Source organism: Anabrus simplex, chromosome 12 (genome assembly GCF_040414725.1).
Source record: "Anabrus simplex isolate iqAnaSimp1 chromosome 12, ASM4041472v1, whole genome shotgun sequence".
Taxonomy (NCBI): domain Eukaryota; kingdom Metazoa; phylum Arthropoda; class Insecta; order Orthoptera; family Tettigoniidae; genus Anabrus; species Anabrus simplex.
The window spans coordinates 42,079,363-42,097,792 of NC_090276.1; the positions used below are offsets into that span (position 1 = coordinate 42,079,363).

Below are 18,430 nucleotides of genomic sequence, written 5' to 3' on the forward strand. Positions count from 1 at the left end.
TCTGCTCGTCAATTTCGACGTTCCGGTTTACTCTGTCTGCCATCTAGCGGACCTAGAGTAAACCGGATCTCTCTTGGGCGTCTATGGCTGAGATTTAATTAATTTTGTCGGGTAAATACCAAATGTATCACCAGAGATCTTTTACATGCCGATATCGTACGACATGGAGTGTCGATTGGACTTTTTTCCGCCCTTCAAAAATCCGACTACCTCTGCCGGGTTTGAACCCGCTATCTTGGGATCCGGAGGCCGACACTCTACCACGGATCCACAGAGGCAGCTACCTAATAAGTTGAAAGTTTGAACACACTGAGGTCGTAAAAATTAAACATTCATTGAATATATTTTAGAATTTTAACAGCAAAAACAAACATGTTTCATCAAATTTTATCTGACTGTATTAGGTTGATGGAATCTTCTACCCAGCTCGATAGCTGCAGTCACTTAAGTGCGGCCAGTATCCAGTAATCGGGAGATAGTGGGTTCGAACCCCACTGTCGCCAGCCCTGAAGATGGTTTTCGATGGTTTCCCATTTGTGCACCAGGCAAATATACTTTAATTAAGGCCACAGCCACTTCCTTCCCATTCCTAGGCCTTTCCTATCCCATCATCGCCATAAGACCTCTCTGTGTCGGTGCGACGTAAAACAAATAGCAAAAAAGAAGAATCTTCTTTCGTTCTGGCCAACTATGGACCACATTAATTCGAATTCAGCTTCATCTGTTTCTGCGCTTTAATCCTCATCCAGTTCTCCTTCATCCTTTCACTCTGCAATCTCTTCCTTTCTTCCGTCCACAGCACTAAACCTCGTGGTGGTCTTGATTCTCAACTTGCAAACATTCCTGTTGCTGATTTCCGTTCCTTGTATTCCCATTTCTTCCAGGTCCTTTTTCACCTCCTGATACCAGTACACCGTAGTTTTTCTGGTCTCAAAATATCTTATTATCTGTTTGGTCAGTCTTCCCGGGTTCATTCTGTAGATATGTCTGAAGAACATGCCTCTCCTCTTTGGGATGGTATCAGAGATCTTTTCCAACTTGAGATATAATTCTTGATTTATTTTCTTTCTGTATGATCCATCCTCTATTCTTTGGGGTCCCAGCATCTTCAACAGAATCTTTATCTCCACCAGTTCTAACTTCTGAACCAATCCTGTTTTTATCATATTCAAACATTCAGCTGCATATAAAGCCTCCGGGCAGATCATTGTCTGGTAGTGTGAGTTTTGCATTGATCGAGATATTCTTCTTGTTGTAAGTCTTCATTGTTAGTTAATACGGCAAGTTCATCTTGTTGATTCTCAATAACAGTGCTCTCGTTCTGACTTCTCCTTTTCTGGTGTGTGGCAGGTTTCATATTTAAACATTTGAGTGGATGTGTAATGAGGCGGGATGATTCCTTCATCATCAGAGAAGTTCTTAGCATACCAAACCCACTCAGACTGCGATGTGGTGTGTGCAAACATACAAAAAGGAAAACGGGATCAACTCCTTATCACCAGAGGACAACTAAATGAAATTAGGCATACAGAAGTCTATACCATGCATGGAGGTCAGCAGCTTGTGAAGCAAAGGAGGTCTATGTGATGTATACAGAGTGTCAAGAGGTTACAACAGAAAGAATGTATCACTTACTGTGACAGGATGGCTGAACATCGGGGGGAGCTCTGGTGCCTGCCACCTCCTCTCCTTTCTCGTCCACACACCAACACTGCCGAGTAACGGGATGACACTGGACGGGCTCATAACCTCCATCTTCCTCTCGACACTGAGGCATAAACATCTGCCTGGCAGGGGTACCTGTCTCATGGGATTTGTGTTCCAGGATGGCCCTCTGGTGCTGACAAGCTGCAACATGTATGGTTATAACTGTATATCTTTCTTAGCTTCGTATCTTATATAATTTGCCTTTCCCATGGCAATTATTCAGTAAATATTAATTCATGTCCTCATCGCAGCAAGACTAGTGACAACTCAAAAATGAATGTTTACGAGGAAACAAAATTTAAAAATTTAAAGCACCATATCAAATCAAGGATAATATTTTAACAGACTATTTCTACATGATAAAAATTAGCCTTTTCACAGAGTTTCAATGAAATAAATCACAACTAAGAAGTGTCGATATTCTGGGCTGACAATGTTGAGGATGCTGAAATGGTATAACAGCATTTGTGATTTTTTGCAAGAAAGAAAGGCGTTACACTTATGAAAATTTTCTAAATTGAAAGAATCATTATTTTTGCTTATGGTTGTACCGGGAATGCCGCTACGGAAGCGAAGTTCGAAGTATGTTTATTGAACTTCGCGCGAGGCAGAAGATATGCAGCCCGCCGAACTCAATGACGTACGCAGCGAGTGAGGTAGCCGCCTCGGGTGTCCTCTACGTGACCATATATGGTCATGTTCCAGCTTACCTGCATAAGTCTATTTTGCGTTAAAATATTGCTATTTTGACACTGCCATCATAAAGACCATTATAATGGACACAACCTGTCAACATTTCAGGGAAATCCACCGGATACTTTAAGAGTTATAAGGGTCAATAATACCCATGTTCTAGATACTTCCACACAATCGGGTATAAAAGGAGGACAACCCGGACTACAAATTCAGTATCTGTCACTCTGCAGCACGGGTGATGGGAGGAGCACTGTGAGTGCAGACCGAACCTATAGTTGGAAAAGTCTTTGAAATCCGAGAGTTGGAACTTTGTTATTTTCTTCAAGTGCCGCGTTGGGACTTTGTCATTTTCTTCAAGTGCCGCATTGGGACTTTGTCATTTTCTTCAAGTGCCGCTTTCGAACTTTGTAATTTTCTTCAAGTGCCGCGTTGGGACTTTGTTATTTTCTTCAAGTGTTGCGTTGGGACTTTGTTATCCAGTGACTATTGAAGGAACTTAGAATTCTTGCGAGTGTCGTGACTTCTGCAAGTACCACGTTTGAACTTATATTTTGAACTTGTGCTTTCGTGGATCAATTTCAGGAACATAGAAATTCTCCGAGTGTGTAAGTTGGACTTGTGTTCTATGACAAGCTGTGTCAACGTAAACTTTCGTGTGAATGGTATGATTTTTCTTCCAAGTACCACATTGAACTTATGTCTTACGACAAACTGTGGAACTTAAGGTATTTTTAAACATTGCGTTCGATTGTGAAAATATGAAATACTTTCCGAGTACTGCATCAGGACTTGTGCTTAGGCTCGTGTCAACATAACAGACTGTGACAACTTAGAATACACATGCCATGTTCCGAGGGAACATAGAACTTTCCAGCGTTATAAGTGAACTCACAATTTATGGAGTTAGACTTTTTCCAAGTACCATTTTTTCTTTAATGATTATTTACTTTGCTTATCGACGGAATAAGACATTTTCCGAGTGCTATTTCATTTACTAAGCTTATTGCAAATGTGCCAATGTGTTCCAAACCTCCATAAACTGTGCATTAAGAACTGTGGTGACTATAAACGTCAATCCTATAGAACATTCTAGTTTACTGTGCCTATGTTAGTAAGCTCACATCACGAACTTAACATTTTACACATTAATTCCACCAGTACAAGGTCAAATATTTAATGCAATCATCCTGTTTTTCAAGTGACTATTTAGGAACATTTTCGATTCAATGAAGTGTCTGAATCAAGGATTTAGTAACACTTGTCACATTTCATTGTACGAATAGATGCAATCATTGAAAGGTCATATCTATTTAACAGTGCCACAAATAAACGGAGTGCTGTACAGGGACTTGCACGTGAATCACATCTTAAAAATCGAACCCTGGAACGTGTGCATCCAGAACTTCGAGAAATTCCAGAACTTCAAGAAATTCCAGAACTTCACATCCAGGCGGGCGTGGTTCCTACCCAGGCTGTATCCAGCACCATCCCAGGACCCGGAGTTACCAACCAGCCACGACGCTTCAGTTCTACTGTATGAAGGTGATATTAACTTGTTTTCAATGGTCAATAAACTCAGATTATCAAAAAAATCTCTAAGTTCGATGAACTATACCCCTCTCTGTACAAACTCCAATGTTTTAAGCCACACCCTAAGATATAGTCCATGCTCATCAATTTAGTGTCAAGCGCCTCTAAGATTAACATCTTTTCCTGGTACATGGTGTATATTGTAATTAAAAAATTACTTTTTTCAAGTTGTGCCACCACTCTTGAAGGGATGCACTTTAACCACATTCCAACCCTACTGCCAGTCTTAAATTTCTGACAGTACCGGGAATCAAAACTGGGTCTCCAAAGATGGCACCTAATAAAGCTAAGCATCACACTATGGAGGTGGATAATTATTTGGTGAAAATAATAGAAAACAAGAGACAAAACAAGTCATATATAGCAAGATGGGAACATGAAGGATAACACATGATAGGACAGATACAGACAAATGAGTCCATGTACTTGAAGACAGCAGTGTATGAAGATGTGGAGATCATCCTTGACCTTTTGTGCTTTCATCTTTGTCATTGTCTCTTGTTGTTCCCTCTCCCCATATTGATCTCTCATTGTGTTTGTGCCAGTTTTTTTATTATTATTATTATTATTATTATTATTATTATTATTATTATTATTATTATTATTATTATTATTATTATTATTATTATCATCATCATCATCAACAACAACACAACAACAATAATAACAATAAGAATAATAAGAATAATCAGATAATACTGGCTGAATAGAAATCTGCTTGCATTACAACATTAATTGATTAATGAATGAATTAACTACACTACAATGGCATTTATGGACACAGATTAACAGGCTAATAGCTAATGTAATCCCGACTACTATGGCACTGCACTGTTTCACAGATCACAGTCATAAGTGATAACGACATTCATGATAACAAATAAACAGTGTATTCTCAAATTTCTCTCTCGTAGCTAAAATTTCAAAGCATGAAAACGTATTTTAAAATTTGACCAGCTTATAAATAGCCCTGTCATGTTCCGGTTACATTTTGAATCTTTATTGTAGCTTTTTAATAGAATTGAATTGTTTAAGTAGTCAGTATAATGGAATTCATCGTTTTGTAAAATGTATTTGAATTAATGTCTAACAACAATTAATGTAAGACGTGGTGGAAAATGCTTAAGTACATTGTAAAGTGGTTGGCAATGTTATTGAGGGCTCTGTCGTTCAGTGCTTACATGCGCCCGCACCCTTCATTCCCCTGACAACCCCATGTTGTCCTTCCAGTTTCCTCCTGCGCACTTGCTAACTCTAGGGACCTACTCAGGGCTCTCCTGCCACAGTCCGAACGCCTCACGACTAAAGAGAAAACATTGTGCTTGCTGGGCAGCAGCCACGGCCTGAAAGCCTTTGCCATTTCCTTGAAAATAGAAAAGCTAAGTGTTTACAGCTGAAATATTAAAAGGTAAGGTAAGGGTGTATTCTGTCCGAAGGCAGGTCTGAACCTCCACAGAGGTGTGCCTGAGCCGGAGTTTACGTACAGTAGGGTAGCCAGTTCCTTTCCGCTCCTCCATTCCCTTAGCCCAACCAACAGCACGTGGAAAACCGTCCAAATCTTGACCACACCGAATGTTGCTTAACTTCGGAGATCTCACGGGATTCGGTGTTTCAACACGGCTATGGCCGTTGGCCGAAATATTAAAGTAAACATCGTATAACTGAATAGCACCACATAAGTTTGACTTTGCTACATTTTGTCCATCTCTTTATGTTATTAGTTACAGAGTGAAACAATGTTAAATGCTTTTAAAAAAGCGGCAGGGTGGCGCCCAAAAGCTCTTCATGCATGAACCACCACTGGCAGATTCCCTATCAGTTGTTTTCCTAGCCTTTTCTTAAATGATTGGAAAGAAATTGGAAATTTATTGAACATCTCCCTTGGTCACATCTCTCTCGGGTTCTGAGGGCAGCCTGCAAGCATGGCTGTCAGTTTAATTAGGTTGGCTTATCAACCTCAAAAGTAAATGTATAATTTCTTTGAATCATTTTGAGTGTGTCGGCGAGGACTCTGCATCAAGTATGCCCTTTAATCTCATTGGGCAAGGTATATTTTTTACATCAATTTTTGAAAGTTATTACCAAGTGAATATTAAGAAATTTATCTTTTATAAACGGTATTGTAAGGAACCTGATTGTTTTGCTCAAGAGTACATCACCAAGTTACTTTCCCGTAAGGGTTGTCCACCACCCTCCACATCCTGTTGTCTGTCTATTCATATTACCGTTAGTGGTCTTCGTTTTGGGTTTTTTGTCTATCTTTCCTTTGATTGTTTATTATTTTATTGATTTTCTTATCTACATAATGTACCATGTGGTACAGTGTTTATCCTTTTACATGTTCCTTTTTACGTTCATTATGTTTCTATATATGGCCCAATAAGCTAAGTATGCTAATTACATTGCTGCCATGTAGTTTTGAGTTTTTCTATAATGTTACGCTATAGCAACACCAATCAGCCTATGACCTGGTGAATTTATGAAAATACCATGTTGGAGTTGAATTCAGGAGAGTTTCATAGGACAGACTGATTCATTTGATCATTCGGACAAAATATATTGCAATGGAATTTTAAATAGCATTCCATTCACATTGTAATCTAAATAAATTGAATATTTATATAAATTAAATCATGATGCATAATGAACTTAATTAGATCCGTGTCGACATATAAGTTGAGCACACATTTTTCAAGACTATTTGACATCCACTAAATTTAAATGGAATTCACAGTCATATTAATTAATGTAGTACATGTTTTGTCCTCCTTTGAGAACATCCTCAGGTACAACTGACAGTATATCATAGTTAAAAAACTCCAATGCAAAAAGATATACATGCAGAGATTAAAATATATGTAAGAATACACAACATTTAAAATGGAGAAAACAATTTTTAATGTCTTTCTTTGTCTTAACACCTACTGTTCCTCTTAGTATGCATGAACTACAGAAATGCCATTGTATAACTAAAATCCTTACTGTTTCCATAAAACATACTCTTAATCCAGACAATGATTACATGTTCAAACTGAAATGTACCATGCAATATCTCAAGAATGTTTCTGCATGGGAGAGCAAATGGTAACATAAAAAATAACAACTATCAATCCTGCTCATTGTCAGTAGTAAACTTGGCACATATGACCAGAATTGATGGACCGGGAAACACCTCTTAAGAAGAAAATATGCAATGATGAACTACCAACTAAGAACTTGAAGTTAAACCATAAATCCTGGTATTGAATATTCAAACTCACCTGTCATCATGACTGGTTCAACACACCGAGTACCACAGCCGTTCGAACAACACTTGGCCGTTACATTACAGTTATGATCAGATCGGCACTCGTAGTCGCAGTTACCAGAAGTCACAGGAACGAGGTATGGACACTGACCTGGTTTCTTCGGCAAACCTAGAATAAAAACGAGTAAAATTAGAGATCATGTGTCTTTTGAATTCTGTTTCCTCATATTCAGGGAAAATGATGATGATGATGAGTTATAATAATGCAAAGGGACTGGTACTCACATGACGGTACCGGTGGGCAATATTCGTCTTCACAGTTTACTTCCACGATGTGACATTCTTCATCTTCAGCACAGTCTATAGAATCGCAAGGATTGCGACATTCACAGCGTGGACAACGAGTTTCAGGGTCCATCACAAAGCCGTAATCACAGCCCAGTCGACAAGTCATGCCCAGGCAGTCGAGTTCCTCTCGCAGCCTGGTGCAGTTGGTGGCATCAAAACTCCTGTAACAAAAGATTAAAGTGAAGTGAAGACTTCTGCGAAGGACAGAAGACAGAAAGTTGTAACAAATGGAGATCTTAACTCTTTCGCTGCGGAAGTCGCCTTTTGTCGACTTACTTTCTTTTTTTGCTATGGGCTTTACGTCGCACCGACACAGATAGGTCTTATGGCGACGATAGGATAGGAAAGGCCTAGGAGTTGGAAGGAAGCGGCCGTGGCCTTAATTAAGGTACAGCCCCAGCATTTGCCTGGTGTGAAAATGGGAAACCACGGAAAACCATCTTCAGGGCTGCCGACAGTGGGATTTGAACCTACTATCTCCCGGATGCAAGCTCACAGCCGCGTGCCTCTACGCGCACGGCCAACTCGCCGGGTGTCGACTTACTTCTCTATAGCATTCGCTGCGGTAATCGACTTTTGTCGACTTGGTACTTTCCTGCTATAGTTTCCGCGCGCTTCTTTAATAAAGGTGCATTTAATAATACAAACATCTATTGTCATGTATTGACTATGTACTAAGCATTGTTTGAAAATGTTGCCGCCAATACTGGACCTATGTTTATTGTTATCTTTCACCCGCCTGCCCGCCAACATTCCTGTCAGCTGTCTGGCCAATAGCAGGCTTCACTCAGCAGCTATGAGCGCGCGGAGCAACATTAGTAATGACAGTGAAGAAATCTTCAATCTTTTAATGGCTGATTCTGATTCAGACTGTTCAGTAAATTTGGACAATGAAGCAAGTGATGATGTGCATAGTGATTGTTCGGAAGAAAGTGCCAAAGAGGAAGATCTTCATTTTGTATCGGACTAGCGGGATATTAGTGATGACATTGAAACTGCACTAATGAATGGAAGAATATTGTACAATAAGCTTCAAAAAAGGGCAATTAGTGCTCCTGACTTCAGAAATTCTGTCATAATGGGACTTCTGTGAGAGTATCGGCGCAGTCCGTCAGTGAAACAAGGAAGACCTTCTGATTACATACCTCAAGCACGCCTAACGGAGAGGCACTTTCTTGGGGAGCAGCAGGATAAGAGTCACAAACCTAAATGTCTCGTTTGTTGCATATCACCAGCAAAATGTTCAAAGAAATTAAAGGGACTGTGTAGGAGAAAACAGACAGTATTTTTTTTGTAAGAATTGCCCAGGACAGCCTGCAATGTGTCCAGTTCAATGTTCAGAGATGTATCACAGTAATGTGTGTTTCAAGGTCAAATGTCACTACTAGTTTGCCAAAGTTGAGTTAAAAATTGTGCAATGGTGTTGAATGTCACTAACCTTTAAAAAAATTAAGTTCACTTCATTTGGAAAATATGAAAAAAATTAAATTTTTTCTGTAAGTGTTCTGTTTAAAAATAGTGCAGCGAAAGAGTTAAGGATAACTAAACATCAGTCTTAAGAGCAATCTATGTTAGAAAGACAGCAGCAGTGTCCAGACACATGAGGAGAACAGTAGTTTTGGAATGAGATTGGACTGAAACACAGTGTACTGTCACTACTGTTATTCATAATGGTTAGTGATGAAATTGTGAAGGGGACAAAGGTAAAATATGTGGACAGTGAGCTGAAGATAATGCTGTGTGCAGATTACATTGTGGTGTCGGAAGCAAACAAAGGGGAAGTTCAAGGGCAACTTGACATATTGATTGAGATTACTGAAAATTATGGAATGAAAGGCAATGCGAAAAGGAGTAAGACAACGGTGTTGACTAAAGGAGAAAGGGAAGGGAAAAGAATTATAAAAATAAAGGGAGAAAACCTTGAAACTGTGGAGAGCTTCACGTACTTAGGAAGTGAACTGATGCAGGGTGCAAGGCTGGACAAAGAGATCAGTACCGGGCGAGTTGGCCATGCGCGTAGAGGCGCGCGGCTGTGAGCTTGCATCCGGGAGATAGTAGGTTCGAATCCCACTATCGGCAGCCCTGAAAATGGTTTTCCGTGGTTTCCCATTTTCACACCAGGCAAATGCTGGGGCTGTACCTTAATTAAGGCCACGGCCGCTTTCTTCCAACTCCTAGGCCTTTCCTATCCCATCGTCGCCATAAGACCTATCTGTGTCGGTGCGATGTAAAGCCCATAGCAAAAAAAAAAAAAAAGATATCAGTAAAAGGATTGAACAGGGAAATGCATTCTACCTGAGTGTGAGAAACATGGTATGGAGGAAGGAAGTACTAATGCAGTGTAAAGAGGTGATTTATAAGATGTACTACACTTACTAATATGGGGAAACAGTTAGAATGAAGTTCAGGAACAGATAAATATATGGGAGGAAGCTGTGTTATGTTATGGAATGGAGTTCCCAGCCCAAAAGAGTGAAATGCTGGTAACAACACGAAACAAGAACTGAACATATAATGGCATGACATTAGAGGGCAGCAGCTGAAAAGAGCTGAAAGCTTTAAATACCTGGGAAGTGTAATTGAAGAAAATGGAGGAAACAGGATGGAAATCAGTGAAGGAGGAAGATATGCAAATGGATTCCTTAAAAGTGTGGGAGGATTTATATGGAACAAGGATGTATGACAGAGATGTACAGCAATTATCTACAAGACTTATTTTGTGCCAATTTTAACATGTGGATCAGAAACATGGGTGATAAAGGAGAGGGATAAAAGTAGAAGACAAGCAGTGGAAATGAAGTTTCAAAGGTGTCGAGTAGGTTTAACAAGAATGGACAGAGTATGAAATGAGGGAGTTTAGGAAATGGTAATTGAGGTACCCCTACAGGAAAAGGTAGAAAAATCAAGGTTGCAGTGATATGGACAGGTTAAGAGCATGGGAGAAGAGAGGACACCAAAAAAGAGATGTTAGAAATGGAGTTGAAGGGAAGGAGACCTAGAGGAAGACCGAGGGACAGATGGCTGAACGGTGTAAAGAAGAGCATCGATGCAAGAGGAGGGAAATGGATGACAGTGACAGAAGAAAAGTGGTGGATGCACAGAAAACGGTGGAGAGGCTTATGCTCCAAACAGACCCAGCCTGTGGTTGGAAAATACTCCAGATGATGATGATGATGATGATGATGATGATGATGATGATGATGACTACTGCCCAATACTGACATATGTAGCAGACACCTGGATAATAACACAAAAAAAAAAAATACCAATTTGTGTAAAACGGCTCGTACCAAGATAACATAGAGGTGATTATTTTTTGAATTACAAGAGAAACCATTTTCATCTTTGATGTATGCAACAAAATGTGCGTACAATGATCGGAGACCACACTTGCATATTTAAACAACAGATGGAAGACAAAACAGAATTGTTCAATTTATAGTATTCAGATTTCAAGGAAAAAGTAGTTTATATTCTTTTGCAACAACAAAGAACAGACACATGAACCTGCTGTATAAAAAAATATAAAGTAAGCAGTTTCTTCAGTCTACTCAGTGTTTACACTCTAAACAAGGGGAAAAGTTTACAGAAAGAGTGAAAAAAAAATCTCACCTAGACTGGGGAATCTCAGATCCAAACTCGTCAACACACCAGCACTCCTTCTGTCCATCAACATCTCTGCACTGAGTAGCATCGAAGGAGCCGTCCTCTGTGCAGGCAGGGGGAGGCAGGGCCAGGACCATACCTTCTCTAGTACCTTCCATCTTATCCGAGAAGTCACGCAGATACTCGCACACTGAAACAATCATTACCACAATACTGTATATGATATCCAAGGTTCACAAAATAAATATGGAGGCTTGCTGTGCTTTTTTTAAAAATCTAACCCAGAATGCACTTGTGACTGACTCATTACTGAATTTCTCAATACTAACACAGTACCAGAGGCCTGAAGGTCTGCAATGCAAGCAGTCCTTGGGCTTAAGGAGCCCCTCAGAATTCCTCAGGAAAACTAAATAAATTAATAAATAACTCTACTTGAATGGCACCCTGCACAGTATGCAGGGAAAATTTGCATGGTATACATGGAAGATTAAGAACTAGTGTTAGGTTTAATGGTCCACCCAATCAATACACTTCACTTTACAAGTGAAAACTATTTAATATTAAAATATATTAAACATACTTTGGAACATGTTTTGTCTTATTTTAAGCCTTCTTCAGCCGTAACGTCTCATAACCGTTTTTTGTTTCTATTACGTTTACGTCGCACCGACACACATAGGTCTTATGGCAATGATGGGACAGGAAAGGCCTAGGAGTTGGAAGGAAGCGGCCATGGCCTTAATTAAGGTACAGCCCCAGCATTTGCCTGGTGTAGAAATGGGAAGCCACGGAAAACCATCTTCAGGGCTGCCGACAGTGGGGTTCGAACCCACTATGCAAGCTCACAGCTGCGTGACCTTAACCGCACGGCCAACTCGCCCGGTCGTAACAGATTACAATACTCATTGTTGCTGTATAATAATTTTAAAAATGGAAGAACCCATGTCCTTCAAGAACCATTCGAGAATACACTAAAGACAATAAATAATATTTATGTAAAATTATCCATCACTTCTTGTAAAAAAAATTTCTTCAATGATAAAATTTGAATGACATTTCTTGTAAATATGACATGCAGTGCTGGTAGCAAATTTTAACATTGAAAAAGAAAAAAATTTTTTACAAGAAGTGGTGGACAATTTCATGTAAATATTATTTATTGTCTTTACTTTATTCTCAAACAGTTCTCAAAGAACATGGGTTCTTCCATTTTTTAAATTATTAGACGGCAACAATGAGTACCGTAATCTGTTACGAGATGTTATGGCTCAAGAAGTTTTAAAATAAAACGAAACATGTTCCAAAATATGTTTAATATATTTTAACATTAAATAGTTTTCACTTGTAAAGTGAAGAGTATTGATTGGGTGGACCATTAAACCTAACACTAGTTCTTAATTTAAACTGTATCAATATGGATCTATATGATGAACCTGCACCCAACAGGATTTATGTATGGTATAGATGTGGCTCTGCAAGTTAGGGTTGGGCACTATGTCCTTGTTTCGGCACACTGTTATGTTCCGCTGTTCCAGAACACCGAATGTCAATTGTTCCGAAACATTCTCAACGAGCCGCAGACACTGACTCGCTGTCCCATCAGAAGCGCCACTATGCACTGCCCTTCGCCTACTAGCTAAACTGTGCAGCGGGTGCACGGGACGCGGGATTGTTAACTGCGCAGTGTAGAGAGAACTTCGAGAGGCAACATTACATGCTCTACGCCATTGGGAATGTGCCTGTACGGAACATGCTGTGTGGTGTGTGCCATGGTCCAGCATAAAGGTGCAGGGAACGTGAACGAACAGTCGGAACACTGAAATTCGCGCCCAATAATCACATTTAAAGGCTGCTTTTAGGTTAAGAGTTTTCCGGTCAATATAAAATAAACATAACACGGTTACAATGGCAGTGCTGATGTTTAAAAGTAACCAATTCAAGGATATTTTCACCAGTTGAATGTGTATTGGCCTGTATTGTGAGTAATTAGTGAGTAATTAATATCTCGAAAATTTCCCTCAACACTTTCTCGGGGATTGACGTTAAAAATTAATTTGGACTTTAAGGAAACTTTTAAGCCCAAGAAAAATGTGGGTCGTCGCTTTGGAATTAAAGATATAACTGAATGAAAAAATGTTGACACTCCAGCACAGGGCGGCACACAGCCGGTATCGACAGGCAGACACAGCCAAGGCCAACTAATCTATCTAGTGCGGCCTTGACACAGCGTGTTCGGTTCAGGCACATTCCAGCTGAAGCGGAGCATGTCCTGTTGCCTCTCAAAGTTCTCTCTAGGACGCAGTTACAGTCCTGTGTCCCGTGTCCCGGCACTCTGTACCAAAACACTCCACCTCAAGCTCTTAATGTTGCGGAACAAGTGAATGTTCCGGTCTGCCGAACCCTACTGCAAGTAGCATTGTACTGAGCCAACGTAGTGTAACTCAGAAATTTGCCATTAGATTTAATTTATACTTTATATTTCTTTATATCGTTTTGTTTTTATGGTTTTCATGTTTCCATGACAAAAGAGTAGTGTTACTAAAATGTTGCAAACTTTGGGCTGGGTAGACTTGGGAGTAAGGAGACAAGCTGCTTGACTAAGTGGTATGTTCTGAGCTGTCGGTCGAGAGATGGCATGGTATGACATTAAAGAATGAATAAGCTTGAATGGAGTTTTTAAAAGTAGTAAAGACATGAACATAAAGTTGGAATTCAAGAGGAAAAATTGGGGCAAATATTAATTTTATAGGAAGAGGAATTACCAAGAGCGGTGTTCGATAAATTTCCAACTTCTTTCAAATCTTTTAAGAAAAGACTAGGTAAACAACAGATAGGGAATCCTGCAACCTGGGTAACAGCCATAAATGCAGTAAGACTGGTTCCTGGCAGAACTTTCAGCTCAACCCGTTGCTGCCAAAACAGTTGCAACAAGACTGAAATGCTTGGACATGTGCTGGGGTTCTGCAGGAGCACCAGTTTACTGCGTAACAATAGTCACCACTGAGTAAGGATATCAATATTGCCGAAGGCCTGAGGCAACGTGGATAGGAGGTTCACTGGGTCTCTACCGATGACTCACCATGAAGAGTGGACATCATAGTCATCAATAAGAAAGAGAATAAAGCGATGGCGTCAGATCCTACCATTTGCTTCGAGAGGGACATGCAAACAATCTCAGGATGTTAATCTGGAAAAACAAGCAATTTGTATACCATGTCTATATTGTATATTGTTTTACACTTTATTTTTTGTACATCTGAGTATGGTTCACATGTTTGCCCCACCGGAGTGTTGCGCTACAGTCGCAACGAACCAGCTGCAACAACACGTGTGCCAAATTGTTGACGAAGCTAACAGCGTGCGTGCGTTAAGTCATTGTAACAATTTTAATGCCTATCGAAGGAATTTGTTTGATTTGATATTTTCCAAAATTCTGTATTAATATCTGTGCAGTGCTTTGAGCGTGCAATCAACTAGTTTTCTTCAAGAAAATGTAATACTGTTTCGTTCCTGGTTGTAAATCGGGTGGTGACGTGTAACTAGTGCCTTGTTCCACCGTTTGGTAGCAGCACACGCACAGGGGCCAACGAATGCACTTGTCATAGCCATTTTATAATAATACTGAAAGTGTACGAGCAGACAACATGGAAAACAACTATCAGGGATAGCGCTATACGACTTGGTTCCTATGGAAAGAAGGTGTAACCACTGCAGAAATTCATTGGTGCTTGGTGGCAATCTGTGGAGAACACATGCCGTCATGGAAAACAGTTTACAACTGGGTGGAAGGTTGGAAAACAGGGCACACATCGGTGGACAACGGAACCAGTTCTGGAAGGAACGTGATAGTGTCAACACCAGCCAACATTGCCCAGGTTGAACAGGCTATCCAAGGAAACAAATCACATTTACGGAAACGGAGGCAGCCATGGGAATTAGCCAATACACCCAGCAGCGGATCGTGCACGGCCACTTACAGTTGGGGAAGGTGTCGTCCACGTGGGTACCTAGACTCTTGTCTGCAGACGAAAAGCAGAGGCATGTAGACGTGTGCAGATAACTTTTGCAACACCATGATCAAGATCCAGCTGACTTCATGGCTAGGCTTGTGACTGGTGATGAGCCAAGAGACCACCGCTGCCATTGATCAAATGGGATTCACGGTGCAGCCACACCCACCACACTCTCCCGACTGGGCACCAAGTGATTGTCACCTGTTCGGGAATATGAAGAAACTTCTGCGTGGTTGCCGTTTTGCAGATTTTGCAGAGCTGGACACAGCTGTCAAGGCATGGGTACGCAGCACTCAGAAAGAATGGTTTCAGGAAGGTCTGGAGAGACTGATACATCGATGGCAAAAGTGCACACAGTTACAAGGAGATTATATTGAGAAGGTCGACGTAATGATTTGTAATGTACTTCATTTGGGTAGGGAAAAATAAAGTGTAAAAGAATATAATATGCCCTTCGTAATATTCCTCTTGGTCGATGGGTTGTCAGAGGCCTCCTGTTTGGATCGTAAAAGATTCTCTAAAAATTATACAGTTGCATTTATACCTGAAATTGTAATCTTTGGCTAACAATGAATTTTCCAGCAAAAATTAAGTATAATTTCATTTTTATAACTACTCTATATACTATAAGTTATGTATTCTGGATCTTTTTTTTCTTCTCTATTTGTTTTATGTTGCACCGACACATGTAGGTCTTAAGGTGATGAAGGGATAGGAAGAGGCCTAGGAGTGGGAAGCAAGCGGCTGTGGCCTTAATTAAGCTACAGCCCCGGCATTCTCCTGGTGTGAAAATGGGAAAACACGGAAAACCTTTTTCAGGGCTGCCGACAGTGAGGTTCAAACCCACTATCTCCCGGATGCAAGCTCACAATCACGCGGCACTAACCGCACGGCCAACTTGTCCGGTATTCCGGACCTTTATGCTCATCCTCACTCGAGGGCGTACGATTTATTTCTAATAAATCTTACTACTATATCCATTATTTCCCCTTACAGGGTCATAAAACCAATGCTACAAAGGAAAAGATTACACTAAAGATGCCAGTCATACTTGCTGAAAAGTGCCCTGGTAACCTGAAAATCCACCCTAGATATTACATAGCTAGATGCAGTGGCCTATATCAAACAGAATTTTTATTCCATAAGGTTTTTACATTTAAGTAATTGTACTGTAGTAGCAAAATAGATCAACGCATCACAGCACTCCACTGCAGATTTCAAGGCAAAGGTGGTAACACTCACTGCTCTGAGGTCGAGGCGTCTCCTCTTCCTCCACCGACTCGAGCTCACGGTCCATAGCTGGCTCAGAACTGGGCAACAGAGGATCGGCACACACTGCTCCACACATACTAGTATAGCAACACTTCATATCTCCTTCACAGCCACTGTCTGTCTGACATGTTGTCACATTCTGACAGCTGTCTATCATCAGGAATGGGCACAAACCCAGCTTGGTTGGCTCTGAAAGAACAGCATAAAGGAGAATTACATTTTAATATCTTCCTCAACTGGGAGATTGTCTGAACAAAATAAATATGACCCAATTTAAAACTAGTTACTATAAAAATACTGTATATACTGAACATCTAAAAATTAAGTGTACAATGGCTGATCAACTTCAAGGATAAAACACTCTTCTTACAAGTACACCAGAACCTGCTTATGTAGATTTCGTTAATCTGGTTTATGTGGATTGATTCTATAGGTAATGTTTCTACATTAAACTGTCTTAAAAGTACCTAATCATTCTAAATCTAAGATAAATGATCTTTTAAATTTAAGGGGATTTAATTGACAAAAATATAATTATTTAATTCTAAGGCAATTATTCTTACATACTGAAATGACAGTTATAGTTAAAATGCTTTTGATTCAACAGGTTTTTATCAGTGCAGATGTTCTACTGGTGAAGGCAAGAGTTGTTAAGTGTAGTTCTCATTAGTTCTGAGTTTCAGTCACCTTCAGTGTTTTGTGAAGTAAGCACTGTGATAATGACACCTACAAGAAAATGGCTGTTATGATGGAGAAGAAACGGGAAGCACTCTATAAATTCTATAGAAGAGTTTGGATATCTACTCTCTGCGGGTCTGGAAGAAGAATGATAATAAAGAAACTGGAGACTTTAGTTACAAAATGATTTCAAAAAAAAACAAAAAACAAAAAAAACCAGTCTCCAAACTCAAGGAACAATCAAGAAAGCAAAATACTGACATGACTCATAAGAGTACCTAGTGAGATCACTCACCAAGTTCCCGCAGAGCGACGCTAGTCGAGGTTACAGTTACACTGACACGTAAATAACCAAATAAAACACCCGATGGTTTAGACTTATGAATAATACTGTCCGAGAGTAGTAAATAATATTCTCATTGTCCACGAAGAAATAACTTTGGACTTTAATACGAGAACACACGAGATAAAATGGAACATTACATAAAGCGATATTGTGCTTTACATACTTAAAATAAAAACTTTTTAAACAGAACACATAAAACATTCAGTGTTCTTAATCTGCCTCTGTAGGAACTTAATCCTAGTCTTGACTGAGGAAAGAGACATTTAGCTCTCATTAAAAATTCAGTTATTTTTTTAGTCGCCTTCTGAGAGAATTTTTGGGCATCGGTAAGATGCTAGACCAGACTGCAGTGCTTGTGCGGGACATGTAGCATGTACTTCAGCGGTTTTTATTTAGTACTTGACCACCAGGGAGCAGGAAGAAGAGTTTAAAAATACAGTTCATTAGCAAGATGGCGGGAAGCAGTAATGCCTAAAGTAAGTATTTATTTATTGCATTCATATTAACCTAGAAGCTTTAATGAATATCAGAATATAATCAATGAAGTGTGTAAATTGTGTAGCGAACATAAATTGTGAACTTACAACATCGTACGTAATACCATGAGGTTTTGAATGTTGATACGCACATATGTGCGGGCTAGGTTTCCTTACAGGGAATGCATGCAGGAGTGCGGGTGCTGTCACAAAAAGGACTGTGAAAGCAAAACTCGTACTCTACATGAGAAATGTAATGTATAAGATTTTAATTATTGTTTAAAATTGTTCCACACTGTAAAATAGAACATTTGATCATGTACATGTGCATATTCACATGTACTGAATTGAATTTTTTATTTTTTGCAAGTAGTGAATGAAGTCCTGACACGCACAATTGTGTGGGTTCTATTTTTCAGCCGATAGTTCTTATTTTGTAAAATAAACTGTA

General features: G+C 39.8%; 1 protein-coding gene across 1 annotated transcript in view; it reads right to left on the reverse strand.

The window, feature by feature from the left end:
• The window catches only part of LOC136884433 (thyroglobulin), a 304,800-nt gene that overhangs the window by 18,606 nt on the left and 267,764 nt on the right, over positions 1 to 18,430 (reverse strand). The window contains exons 11-15 of the mRNA XM_067156595.2: positions 16,450 to 16,668; positions 11,201 to 11,384; positions 7,526 to 7,749; positions 7,254 to 7,409; positions 1,636 to 1,848 (exon numbers count right to left, since the gene is read on the reverse strand). Coding sequence (XP_067012696.2) covers positions 1,636 to 1,848; positions 7,254 to 7,409; positions 7,526 to 7,749; positions 11,201 to 11,384; positions 16,450 to 16,668 — 996 coding nt within the window. The remainder of the gene's footprint in view (positions 1 to 1,635; positions 1,849 to 7,253; positions 7,410 to 7,525; positions 7,750 to 11,200; positions 11,385 to 16,449; positions 16,669 to 18,430) is intronic.